The sequence below is a fragment of the Vigna unguiculata genome, chromosome 9, assembly GCF_004118075.2.
Source record: "Vigna unguiculata cultivar IT97K-499-35 chromosome 9, ASM411807v1, whole genome shotgun sequence".
Taxonomy (NCBI): domain Eukaryota; kingdom Viridiplantae; phylum Streptophyta; class Magnoliopsida; order Fabales; family Fabaceae; genus Vigna; species Vigna unguiculata.
The window spans coordinates 4205233-4218724 of record NC_040287.1 but is presented as its reverse complement, the minus strand read 5'-3'; the positions used below and the strand labels follow the sequence as shown (position 1 = coordinate 4218724).

The window sequence follows — 13492 nt, the reverse complement described above, 5'->3', positions numbered from 1 at the left end:
AATGAGTGGAGCCGCAAACAATGTAAAAAAAAACTATTTATTTATTTATTTATTTTTTAAAATAATCTACAAAAGTGATGTTGAATACTCCTACATCAATATTTGAACTTCAAGTAAAAAAGGAGAACTAACTTCAATTTTCTTAACTGAATCAAATATCAATTTTATATTTTCTTCCTAAAGGAGAGTAAGCATATAACTATTGAAACTAAATTTGTGATTAAAATATATGGATAGATTAAAACTAAAATTTGAAAAATAAAATTTGTAAGAATTTAAGCATCTTGCCGTGAAAATGTCCACGCGTAACTCGTTCTAGAATAGCATATTGCCGTGAGGCCCTGAACACGACCAACAACGGTTCCGTCGTTATGATTAGTACAAACTCCAGTGTGGTCTGGATTCTGGGAATATACCAAGAAGATTGATCGTTCTACGACGCATGTGTTACATCGTATTCTGAAAACTGCTGCAGTTATTTCCACTCCTATTACCGTGCGGGAAACAACATCATCTTAAGCGAAACTACGCAGTGCTTTCCATGTAAGGTTGAATTGTTCCTTATCAGCACAAAAAACAACTTAAACAGAAAATAAACAAGTAAAGCTTCGATTTTGAGGTAAAGGGGAAGCTGTAAATTGTTCAAACTTCATACCCAGTAGCTCTATTAGGTGTATAAAATTGCAAGACCCGTATGATTGTTTAGTTCTATATACGAAACACATGTTACTCTCCTTTATAGTGTAGGCATATACCTTTTTCATCAGGTGTGAAATTTTCATGTTTATCTTTGATGTTGTCAATCACTATTGATTTTAGATTTCTAGCATATTTCCTTGACTTCAATCTGTGAACCTTGAAATTCTTGTGGTTTGCTTCTGATGCTAATTCAAAGGATATTATCATGATTTTCTTTTTCTTCTTTTGTTTAGAAATGTCTTTGTTTCGTATATGGCTGGCATTTAAATGAACTCGAGGATTTTCAACATTCTGCTGTTCACTTTAGTCAAACTATTGAAATTTATTCAGAACTGAAAAGGGAAAGGATTATCTGATTGTTGTGATTAATATGTTGCTTTTATATTGCTTCTGCTGAAGTTTATTGAACATGTTGAAGCAGATGAGTCGTAAGAATGGGTTTGAAGTGTCTGCTGGTTGTTATGTGTGTTTGGGCTTGGTTAGGATCGTTGACTTTTGCAACTTCTGATGATGGGTTGATGAGGGTTGGTCTAAAAAGGAGGAATTTAGACCTTCAGAGTCTTAAAGATGCAAGAATCAAAGATTTCGTTCGTCCTACTGATTTAGGGGATGATCAAAAAAATTGTTGTGATGAAGACATAATATATCTTAAGAATTATCTTGATGCACAATATTTTGGGGAGATTAGTATTGGTTCACCCCCTCAATACTTCAATGTTGTGTTTGACACTGGCAGCTCAAATCTTTGGGTTCCATCTTCCAAATGCATCTTCTCTGTAAGTTACCCAATGATCTGATTCTGATGCAAGTTCTTACTCATTAGTATTTGTTTTATTTTTGAATGAACATGTTTTAAAAACATACATGGCATGTGCAGATCGCTTGCTATTTTCATTCCAAGTATAGGTCGAAGATATCTAGCACCTATACCGAAATTGGTAACTTTGGATTATCATAGCATATGATTGAAAAGATAAATTGATTGTTTTCTTTTTAGATGCCTTCATTTGTTTATATATGCAGAAACATAAATGTTGTTTCAATGAACATACTCAAAGTTGCATTTTTTATATGCAGGGACACCTTGCAGTATCCCTTATGGCCAAGGATCTATTTATGGATTCTTCAGCCAAGATAATGTACAAATTGGAGATGTCATCATCAAAGATCAAGTCAGTGTATTGATCTCTGTTAGTTTTCATTCAGATTATGCTGTTTTAGTTTTGCTGATGATTTGTAACTTCCTATCCTTAAGGAATTTGCGGAGATTACAAGAGAGGGATCATTGGCACTTTCTGCACTTCCATTTGATGGCATACTTGGACTCGGATTCCTTGATGCTTCAGTTGGAAAAGTCACACCAGTTTGGTACACACAAGAACTTTATTAATTCATTCTTGAGTTTTGTATGCTTCAGATGCAATGATTAGTTTGGTGAATGCAGGTATAATATGATAGAACAAGGGCAAATATGCCACCAAATTTTCTCTCTTTGGCTAAATCAAGATCCAACAGAAGAAATGGGTGGTGAGATAGTCTTTGGTGGTATTGACTACAGGCATTTTAGAGGTGAACACACATATGTTCCCCTTTCTCAAAAGGGTTATTGGCAGGTACAGCATATTTGTAATTTCATCCATGGCTATTATCATCTACCATGTCATTATTGACTTTTGGAGTTTGCACCTGCAGATTGATGTAGGAGATGTTCTCCTTGCAACTAACTCAACAGGTGATCCTACATTGTTATTCCTCATGATGCTTAAATCTGCATTGTTTTTCATTGTTTGTTATAGCTGTGACTGAATACTATGTACGTTTTCTTAGATTAAGGTTGCTAAATGTTGCATTATGCTAAAAGGCAACAAATTGGTGCATTTTCCAGAAATGACATTTAAATTTCCACAGCCATATGAGAAGTAAAAGGTCTTTTGTATAAACTGTGTTTCTTTTTAATTCAAGTGGTCCTTTTGATTCATTTTTCCACCTTAAATTTTTACTGCAGTCATGCATTATTTCCAAATTTGCCATGCTAGGTACTTTTCTTAATTACCTTTGACCTCATATCAGAAAATCATTTGACAGGGTTGTGTGAGGGTGGCTGTGCTGCAATTATAGACTCAGGGACATCTCTAATTGCTGGTCCAACTGTATAATCTTGAACATTATTCTCTTTGTTCACTTCCTCTTTGGGGGATTTTTTCTTACTATTTTCTATTTGCAGAGTGTTGTGACTCAAATTAATCATGCCATTGGAGCAGAAGGGTATGTTAGTTTCGAGTGTAAAAGCATTCTCCATAACTATGGGGATTCAATATGGTCATCCTTGATTGCTGGGGTTTGTTCCTTTGTGATTTTACACTTAATAATCATCTACAGACTACTGTTATTAAAATTTTAATCATACTTTACCTACTATATCTGCAGTTAAATCCAGACCTTGTATGCAGTGACATTGGATTCTGTTCAAACAATGGATTTAACACAATGAAGTACACTTTTTTCATTTTCCCAATCTTGATTACTTAGAGACACTTTCCTTCCTTCCTGTTCTTTTAACATAAGTCTAACTTTAACCTGCAGTGATGTTATTGAAACAGTGGTGCATAATGAAAGTTGGAATGGATCACCAACAAGGGAGAGCCCCTTTTGTTCCTTTTGCAATATGATCGTCCTTTGGATCCAAGTTCAGATTAAGCAAAGCAATGTGAAAGAAAAAGTATTTAAATATGTGGATGAGGTAGTTGTTTACAATCTTACAAAACTCTTAGATATGCTTCAAATCACATAAGTCCCCAATTAATCACTCACAAGCTTTTTCTGTGTCACTTTCCTTCTCTAAAGCTGTGTGAGAAGCTCCCAAATCCACCGGGACATTCATTTATAAACTGCAATAGTATTTCATCCATGCCACACATCACATTCACAATTGGAAACAAATCCTTTCCCATCTCTCCAGAACAGGTTTGTTGTTTAACATGAATTATGTGTTGCTTCTATACATCACTGTCTTTTTGTTTGTAGAAAAGGGCTAATGCATAATGTATGTATCTGATACTTTTCATATTTGCTTCTTCTACTCCTTTCCATTAAAAATATTTGACAAATAACCTACCAAAACTGGTACTTTTTGATGCAATCTTTAGTTTGTTCCCATTTCATAATGTTTCATAAGTTTAATCTCTCCTTTGTCCTCAGTATGTACTTCAATTTGAAGAAGGCTGTTCTACTGTCTGCTATGGTGGTTTTATTGCTATAGATGTGCCTCCTCCGCAGGGTCCTCTCTGGTAATCTATTCTAGTCATGCTAATGTAAATTATTTATGCTACTAAATCACTTCAGCAATTAGCAAGTGCTTGGTTTTCTTTATATTATGTGTGACATGACAGAAGTGGTATGTTTGCAGGGTTCTTGGAAATATATTCTTGGGGGCATATCATACAGTATTTGACTACGGCAATCTCCGTATAGGATTTGCAGAAGCTGCATAGTTACAGCTTGGTGATATTACAATGCCAAATTCTTTTTGAATAATAAAAATGGAGGTCTGCATGATCCACTACGGCAAATAATAATTGCAGTTCTTGAGAATTTGTCTCAAGGTCTCTATTCTGTTGTAAATGGTGATTGGAATATTCTATGAATAAAATTTGTGATATTTGTTCAGGAGCGTTCAAATGAGAGAACAACAAGAGAGAAAGAATATATATATATAAGGCAGCAAAACTTTCCTGAGAGATGTTTAATTAACTTTGCATTTATTTTACAGTATTAAATACATCTTATAAAATGTCAAAACACTATGGCAATAAAAACCTTTACTCATCAGTGAGTGAGAAGGGGATTGTAATAACAATAGGTGTGAAAAAAAGAATCTGGATTCCTTCCCAAGATTAAGTTGTTTTCATCTTGTTTACCGAAACAACTACAACTACTGTACCAGGAACTGAACCTCTACTCTACCACTAATCACTTGTTCTGAGAACATTTTTTGTTTAAGTTATGTATGAATTAATCACTTGAATTGGGATTCTAATTTAGTAAAATAAAGCACTTGCATTGAATATTCAGCTACGCCCTTTTATGAAAGAAAGGAGGCATTGAAACGGAACTTTAACATGGAAATCTTTGACGAAATGCTAAGTCAAAATAAATACAAATTTTCAATCAGAACTTTAATCAAACGTATTATGAGCATAACCTGACCGGCAAATTTGTAAGAGACTATACAACTTTTGAGATAGGGATGTTACACGAACTTTCCATCTGCCACTAGAATCAACTTATCAGGAAAAATATATACGTCGACCTTAAATTTGTGAAAATGTTACTGATCAATGATTCTTCTCTGAATAAATCCTGAAGTGTTTTTCTTATAACATACCTATATGATCGAATCAAGCCCGATAAATATGAAATGAGTAATTTTTTTTTAATAAGAGAAAATTAGTTTGTACACAAGTAAAAAAAATTGAGAGAAATTCTACTACAACTTTTATAAATTAGTTTATAATTTATAAAAAATTATTTAAAATTTGTTTTTATTTTTCAATTTTATAAGTCTTTATGAAGAAATTAATTTATTTGACACTCAATAAATTTTTTACACAGTCTTTACATTTACTATTTTAACATTCAATCTCTAATTGTCTTTATAAATACAAAACTTTATTTTGGTAATGATAAAAATATTAGTAAATTGTCATGAATGGTATTAAAAAAAACATTTTCCTTTCGTTTAAACAAATCCTTCTTTCCTTGGAAAGAGAGATAAAGAATAGAAAATTCACTTCACCGATCACCCCATATAAAATCCAAAAGGAAAATGATAGGAACATATAAAATCCAACCTTGGTTAGAGATTATTCTTTTTGTGATTTTCTTGATATACTTCCTTTAACTAAAATCATATAATTATTATTTACACTTGTCAATTACATTCAACACATCACGTTTATTATTAAATGATTTATTATATGTTTACGAAATGATGTGATTTAATGATAAAATGAAATGCTAGAAAAGGATATAGAGTGAGGTTCAACTCTCCTAACTTAACATTTGAGAAATATAAGATAAATTTAATATGGGTCTGGGAAATAGATTAAGTGGCTTGTGTAATTTAGAAATTAGTAAAAAACATTATTTTTCATTAGCTAATTATTATGTAACAATTGCATACCTTAAATATATGATATAAAAATACCAATTTTTGATTCAACTACTTCTTTTTTTATTTGAATTATATTATGTAACAATTGCATACCTTAAATATATGATACAAAAATATCAATATTTAACTCAACTATTTTTTTGTTTATTTTTTGAATCTTTTACATTTAATCAATTAAACAAATGAAGAGAAATTCTTCCACTTCATTTTTCATATCTATCTATGTTAATAACATATTCCTATCTCTTTTTTCTTCGCTTCGCTTGCCCTCTCTAAGTAAAACATAAAATACTTATTATCCATACAATTTATGTATGAAATTACAACCTTTAGGTTTACTATTTCTTAATATATACACATAACACTAGGCGGATATATATTAATTACAAGACCAAAAGCCAAAACTTCAATATGTTCATTAATTTATTTTACAAAGTATAAAGACTAAGGAAAGCCAATGTTGAGATGGCTGTGACCTAGATTTCTCATAAAACTTACCTCTCTTCTCTCTCTCTCTCTCTCTCTCTCTCTCACAAACACACATATCATGCTCACCTCTTTCTGCTGAAAAAGAAGCCACATTTGGTATTTGTTTTATTATTTTGACAACTATATATTCTTAGATATAACTCTATATCAACTCAGTAGTGTAAGGCTGGTGAGGTGGTATTGCAGGCATCTTAGAACAAGGGTCATAACCACTGCTACTTTTACTGTGTTGGCTGAGGTTATTGCTGTTCTTCTGAGGATCTGCAGTGAGTGAGGAAATGGCTGAAAAAAGTGCTGCCTTCAGAGAAGGGTCTTTGGTTATGGCCTCACTAACAACATCCACCAATGCAAGGTTTTTGTCCAGAAAGGTTGGGACTTTGGAACACAATAAGGGCAACCCTTCATGAGGGTGGCCATGCAGTGGGAGAGGGAACAAAGGGTGTGAAGTGGTGGTGGTGGTGGCCCTTTGGAAGTGGAGATAGTTATTGGTGTTGTTGTTGGGGTGAGTCAGATCCAGTGTTACTGTGGGACATGTTGCACTGTGGGAGAAGGTGGCTACTGCAGTTGGGGAAATAGAAGACAGTGATGAAGAGAAGAGGGGTGAGTTTGGTAGAGTGGTGCTGCCACCTGAACTTGTGAGTGAACCAGAAAGGAACATGTTCAATGCTGCTGATGTTGAGCTTGCGAAAGATCTGGCTGCTACTGGGAGTGGGTGGTTGTGGCTCCCTTCGTAGGTAGTGATCAGAACAGTCTCGTCCTTGAAACATCTCTGCACCTGTTTCAAATGTAATAATGTTAGAAGTGAGGTATATTTATTTGGTGTATGGAACAAGAAATTAGTGAATAGTTTATTAACGATCAGATATCGGTGGAATAGAATGTCCAAAAAAGTTCATTAGGATAGACTCTAACCTGGTTCTGATATCATATTATGAGATAGTTTTAAGTCTAACTCAAAATCATAAAACCGATTTGTAAAGTAAAATTTGCACCTCAGTTATATATTGTGAATTGACCTTATCTCTAGTCGACATAGACTTTCAACGAATAATGTTCTGAACCGGTCTTTTTTAAATAGATAAACTGGTAAATGTGAGGTAGATTTTCTTAAAATTTTGGTCGGTTTTCCTTGAACATGGATTTTTGTGAAAAATTAAGGTTTTTGAAGATTTAAGGAAAGAAACCTGTTTACGAACTGGACATGCAGTGCCCATGCTACAACGGTAGTAGGCTCTGGGACAAGGATTGCCTTTGGCGGTCTTTTGTCCATACTTTCTCCATTGACACCCATCTCCCATCTGAATGCATAACAACACCATTAATTCTACTCAAATATACATTAAAGTGATTACAATTATCCAACCTAACTCACACTTCATAATGGGTTCAGATAAAATTGAACCATCCTAACTCACTTTTTAAAATGTAACAAATTTTAGAATTTAATTTGAATCACCAATATTAATAGGTAAGATAAGTTAGTTTACTTAACCATAATTTATTTTTCAAACTTGTTAATTATAATGCAATCAAAAATATAATTATTTGACTCATCTAGAATCAAAATATTCACTTGTAATATAATTACTTATAATTAGACAATTCTTTTTAACGTTAAATAAATAAAGCAGGATATTTGAGAAGTTTTAACTCATATACAAAGTTGCAACACAATATTATATATTACTCACGAAGTTAAACTTCTAGATACAGTAGTACTGTTCAAGGTATAGATTACATAAAACATTTAAATGAATAAGAAATAGCTTATTGCTAATTAATCTCTATTTAGAATATATCTCACATAAACTCGTAACTCATATATTGTTGATACCTCATATATCCCTTAATTCAAAATCACATACTTATAATTAGACAAATATGAGGTGATAGATAGCATAAGAAAATCAAAATATCATATATATATATATATATATACAAAAACTTTTTGCATACAAGTAAATCAAATATTTAAATTATTGAAACATTATTGAATAATATTCTAATATTAAAAGAAATTAAAATGTCTACTTATATCATTAAAAAGTGATAAATAATAAATAAAAATAACAAAAAATTGTAAATTTCTTCAATTATGTTGGAACTTGTTTAACCTCACATATTAATTATTTAACTTACATATTAGTGAAATAAATTTAGTTTAATTCACATTACAAACAAAAATTAAATTATTTTCTAACTTAGTTATACTCAAATTTGTAATTAGTCAAAATTAACTTACGAATACATATAAATTTTATTTTATAAACCAATTTTACGAATATAATTTATACTTAAATTAAAAAATTATCAATATAAAATAACAAATTTAGTAAAAAAAGTCTAGTTAATAATTTTTTTTCTCCTTTGATGATTTCCAAGTCAGACATTAATTCTAAGTACAAAAGTGTATTAGGGTTACTTCTTTTTGACAAATGTCTATCTCTACACACCGTCCAATTAATATTTTTTTAACTAAGTTTTCAGAGGCATGATAATTTCACGCGTCTTTTTGTTATACCTAATTTACACCCTTTTGTTTTCTCCCTTCGCACATGTGATATGCTTTTTATAATACAAAAACACACGTTATTTTATTTTTTTCACATTTAAGGAGAGATTTGAAGAGAATGTAGAAATATTTCACTGTCTATGACACAATTTGTAATCACTGCAAGCATGCATATATAAATACACACACATTAAGATTTTTGTTTGTTAAGACAACTACTTATTAATAAAATTTAATTAATATTATAAGTTTGTTGAAGATGAAATTATAATTAACTAAAAAATGACTGCTATCTAATGTAAAATTTAAATTGCAGTCAGAGTAGAGTATTTTTTTTTTTAATTTGCATTTACAGTGAGAAGAATTAAGAAATGTATGTTTTGAGTTGAAAAAAGGAAGTTTAATACAAAAAATCAATCTTATTAAGAAGGGTTTATCTTTTTAATTGAAAAGGGAGGTTTAAACACACTGATATAAAGGAAAATAAGTAATTTTTTCTTTCAATTAATTAAAAAATAATACAATGACCTATTGGTAGATTTACACAGGTGTCAGCCGGCCAGGTATATATGATTATCAGACAAATCTTATTCTATTTTCTTGCTATAATCAGTCAATTATTATGTGTAAAAGTAACATATATTATAACCTAGAAAGAAAAAAAAATGTTTTGCACCCCTTCGATTTCATATCTAGTTTTTATCAAAAAAATATTATATGACTTTAAAAAATTAAGGAGAATCAAAGTTTAAGGATGATGTTGTTCCGTGTGGAATAATTTTTTGTAATATAAAATTTCCAAGTCCTACTACAGAAAAGCCATATAATAACACAATAGTTACGAAATGAGATACAAATTCTTACCAAAGAAAAATCTGATCGTGCTCTTATGGATACTTTAGCTCTTCTGCAAGTAACCTCAGATGCTTGATCTTCTATGCATTTTGCTTCATGCAATGCTATTTTTGTGTTCATTTCACCTTCACCGAATATTTTCTTTTCAACGTTTTCTGTGTAACCCTCTGAAACTGAAGAACAATCACCAATATTCAAAAACTGCCGAGTGTGTAGCACTGGTTTCTCCAAACCTTGTATTTTTCCCTTCAAAATTCATATAACTTCTTTAGTTATCTTCTTATCATAATCATAAAACATAATTATAATACAAAAATCATTAGCACTCATCAACATTTATTATTGATAAAATAAAAGTCAGAAACTACAACTCAATTACAATGTCAAGATTTATAAATTTTATTTCTAATTAATTACATTGCAATTGCATATATGTCATAATTTTGACAACATTTAATGATCTCAACGAAATAGCATATCTCCGAGTCTCCAATTCAAAATCTTAAAATTATTTAATATTTCCTGTGAAAATTCCTAATTTATTACAGTTTTTCCCTCAATCATCTTACTCTTTCTACTTATATATATTTTTCTGTCAAATGTATATACGTCACGAAAGTTACAAGAACAACAAAAAATAATGTTTTTTTCTTTTGTTTTGGTCATATATAGTTGTTGTTTATCTGTTTGTCTTCAATTCCCGGTATATAGCTAGAAGATAGAGACCTTCTGGGCCTGATATTATTGCTGGCACTGAATATACATGCTGAGTTGTTGACCAAGTAAAACTAGCTACATTAATTGCTTAATTTTCAGGAAATTATTCTAAAATTTTGAATCAAAAGTAATTACAAAACGAAGGTCAAACTTATTATTATTATTATTATTACCTGCGACTGATGATTATTGTTTTTATTTGATGAAGAGAGTTGATGTTGCTGCATCTCAAAAAGTATTCGATTCTGAAGAACAGTGCAGTGTTCATTAACCTGAGTTAGCATCGCCTTCAAGATTTCATTCTCTTTCTTAGCTTCTTCAAGTTTGATTCTCAGCATGCCCATCTAAACCACAAACACCACAAAATTAAAATACATGTTAATTAATCATGCATGTTCACTAAGGGACTATCAAAATTTATAGGGTACCCCAGAAATTAATATCACTCACTTGGTTCAAGGGCTGTCCAGAGTTATTCAGGCTCAAGGAGAGAACACTGGATCCCATCTGCATAATTTTTTATTTATTTTTTCATAAGCAGTGATCCAAAATCAGTTAATAGCTCAAAATCATGTTATCGTGTGAAAAACTCTGCTAAAAATTGTATGATGTAAAAAATGGAATTAAGCAACAAGGAGATCTCGAGAGACCAAGGTCAACCTCAAGAATGGTCTCATGGATCATATTTTTCTGCAATATTTTAAGGTTTTGAAAGAATCTGATCAGAACCAGATGAGTTTACTAAACTGATAGAAATTAAAGAGTAAGAAAACTTACAGTGTTGTGATCGGTTCCGTTCCCTGGTCTTTCTTCTTCTTTCAGCAAATTTTTTAACGAAGATTTTTCTTCCATTTTTCTAACCCTTTTATGATGGTTGGTTACTACTACTGAGAGATGGTGATAACAGATTTTTCTTCCATATATATATATATATAAGTGGTTTTTCCAGAGACTTTAATCTCTTCACCAAACTTTTGAGGCTTAACTATATAGTGGGTGTAGTCTGCAGCGTTTATGGACGAAATTTCTGCACTGTCCTTGCTAAGTCTATTTTTCTAATACCTTGTTTTTTTTTTTCCATCTAAAATATTTAATTAATTCCCTTTGTTAAATTATAAAATATAAAAATGACATCAAGTAAAGGATCGAGAAAGGAAATATACTTTTCTACACAAAATATGAAAATGACCTCATTAAGGGTGGAGAAAAGAGATAGACTTCTTGTTGCTTTCTTTTCAATAAGATATATTAAGGTATATGTATGAAGAAATCTATATAAAAAAGACTAATATTTCTTTAATTTAAAATTTCAAGATAATAAATAAATTTGTGAGTATTTTATTTTATGTAATAATTATCTTTATGTGAAACTTTCCATTAATAATCTTATTTGAGAGAAGAAAAAAATATGAAAAAAAAGATTTTTTTTATTATTTTATCCATAATAGAGGCTCCAAGACATGGTTGAATTGGATATGGAAGACTAAACCCTAGGGTTAAGACAATTATGATAAGGGACTTGCTAACTAATTAAGGAGTCCTTTATTGGACTAAATTAAGGTATATCAATTATCCTAAAGTGATGAACACTCATTTCCAAAGACTTAAAAGTAAAGTAGTTTTAATTATCATACAACCTAATGATTAAATGGTTGATTGAGTGATATACAAACCAATTTTCTAAAATAAGATATTAAAATTGTAAATAAAAAGATATAATTTAAGAGAAACTTCTTATTAAAGTCGACCAAATAAGTTTTTCTTTACATAAGATTAATAAGTATTTTGTATATATTAATATTGATAGCAATTAATAAAAACGATACATTCTTGTCATTTTTTAATAGATACATTTTTGCACAACTTTTTTCTATAATAATATTCTTAATATGATAATTATTTTTGTAATTGTGTTATCTATTTTTTATTACCAAAGAATGTGGACATACAAAATTAACAAGACAATCTACTAAAAAAAATCATATTTCATACTATTTTTGTTTTAAATATTTTTTTAGGAAATACTTATAAATTTTGTTATAAAAAAAATTGTAGGAAATTGTTACCAATTTTTTTGCAAAATATTTTGTTTAAAACACTTTTCACAACAAATTTTTTAGGAAATATCTGTGAATTTTATAATTTTGTAAAAAATAATTACCCACAAAAAAGTTACCTGCCAATCAAGATTCTTAGAAAAAATAGCAGAAAAAAGTCTTTTCTTGCAAGTTTTTTTAAAAAGTTTATAAAAAAAATTCTCATCTAATATAAAAAATTTTAGTAATAAAGATCGATACTTCTATTAGTTGTTGTAAAAAAAAATTCAATCATAATCAATATATATATATATATATATATATATATATATATATATATATTTTGAAATATTAATGATTGATTTCTTGTTATCTATAACTATATATAAAAATGATTCCTTCTTTTGTGTCCACATTTCATAATTCCAACTTTACCCTTTACAATTTAATTATTTATTAAATTTTTAAAAATTAACGTTAATTTTACAAGTTTTTATAAAACTATTTACTTATTTCCTTCTTTTTTCTCCTACTATTCATCAACAGTTATTTTTCTCATATTTTCTCCATACATTTTACTTTAATTTTTATAAATATACTTTTATTATGTTCATTATAACATTACAATATCATCAATTATAAATATAATTTAAAAAAAAATGCGTTCACACAAACGCCATAGCGTCTGTTATCACGCCTGTGTTTACCCTAGTTAATTATAGAGACGGTTACTTTTTTCTTAAATGATCACTCTAATCAATCACATTCTTAACAATAAAACCATTAAATAGCGTTGTGAGATTTTTGTAACTCTTTTTTTAGTTTTTTATTTTCTTTCCGTCAATTGTTATTCATTTATTATCACTTTTGCAGTTACAAGTTGTAAGTTTGTCTTTTCTTCTCATCTATTGCTTTTTAATTGTTTTGTTCATTAATTTTGATAAAGATTTCAACATTTGTGAACAAATGTCCAATGAGAGCGTATATGGGTCCTATCTAATTTAAAAAGTG

General features: G+C 29.9%; 2 protein-coding genes across 7 annotated transcripts; one reads left to right on the top strand and one right to left on the bottom strand.

Annotated features, from left to right (window-relative positions):
* The first annotated feature begins 293 nt into the window (after positions 1-293).
* On the top strand, positions 294-4445 carry LOC114196007 (cyprosin-like). Of its 6 annotated transcripts, none has more exons than XM_028086479.1 (14): positions 294-543; positions 1121-1475; positions 1577-1637; positions 1777-1871; positions 1955-2067; positions 2144-2312; positions 2392-2431; positions 2785-2849; positions 2924-3037; positions 3127-3191; positions 3283-3439; positions 3544-3663; positions 3898-3986; positions 4106-4445. In XM_028086479.1, exons 2-14 carry the CDS (start codon positions 1134-1136, stop codon positions 4188-4190), a joined length of 1515 nt encoding a protein of 504 aa, XP_027942280.1. In that variant the 5' UTR covers positions 294-543; positions 1121-1133; the 3' UTR covers positions 4191-4445. The 6 variants fall into 6 exon arrangements, with proteins under 6 accessions (XP_027942280.1, XP_027942282.1, XP_027942283.1 ...); XM_028086481.1 differs by having other exon boundaries at positions 1118-1475; XM_028086482.1 differs by having other exon boundaries at positions 294-619.
* A 1780-nt stretch (positions 4446-6225) lies between these two features.
* Positions 6226-11453, bottom strand: LOC114162217 (probable WRKY transcription factor 31). The gene is made up of 6 exons (XM_028046032.1): positions 11223-11453; positions 10896-10952; positions 10619-10789; positions 9738-9974; positions 7546-7659; positions 6226-7136 (listed from the first exon to the last, which is right to left on the bottom strand). The coding sequence occupies exons 1-6, from the start codon at positions 11295-11297 to the stop codon at positions 6504-6506; spliced, it is 1287 nt and encodes a 428-aa protein (XP_027901833.1). The 5' UTR covers positions 11298-11453; the 3' UTR covers positions 6226-6503.
* Between the last annotated feature and the right edge of the window lie 2039 nt (positions 11454-13492).

Excerpts from the sequence above, each read along its gene's own strand:
- LOC114162217 (XM_028046032.1), bottom strand. The coding sequence starts at position 11,297 with ATGGAAGAAAAATCTTCGTTAAAAAATTTGCTGAAAGAAGAAGAAAGA. Across the intron at positions 10,790-10,895 it reads CTGGACAGCCCTTGAACCAA|ATGGGCATGCTGAGAATCAA; the intron begins GTGAGTGATATT and ends TTTGTGGTTTAG. Across the intron at positions 7,137-7,545 it reads CATGTCCAGTTCGTAAACAG|GTGCAGAGATGTTTCAAGGA; the intron begins GTTTCTTTCCTT and ends CATTTGAAACAG.
- LOC114196007 (XM_028086479.1), top strand. The coding sequence starts at position 1,134 with ATGGGTTTGAAGTGTCTGCTGGTTGTTATGTGTGTTTGGGCTTGGTTA. Across the intron at positions 2,432-2,784 it reads CCTTGCAACTAACTCAACAG|GGTTGTGTGAGGGTGGCTGT; the intron begins GTGATCCTACAT and ends ATCATTTGACAG. Across the intron at positions 3,664-3,897 it reads TTCCCATCTCTCCAGAACAG|TATGTACTTCAATTTGAAGA; the intron begins GTTTGTTGTTTA and ends CTTTGTCCTCAG.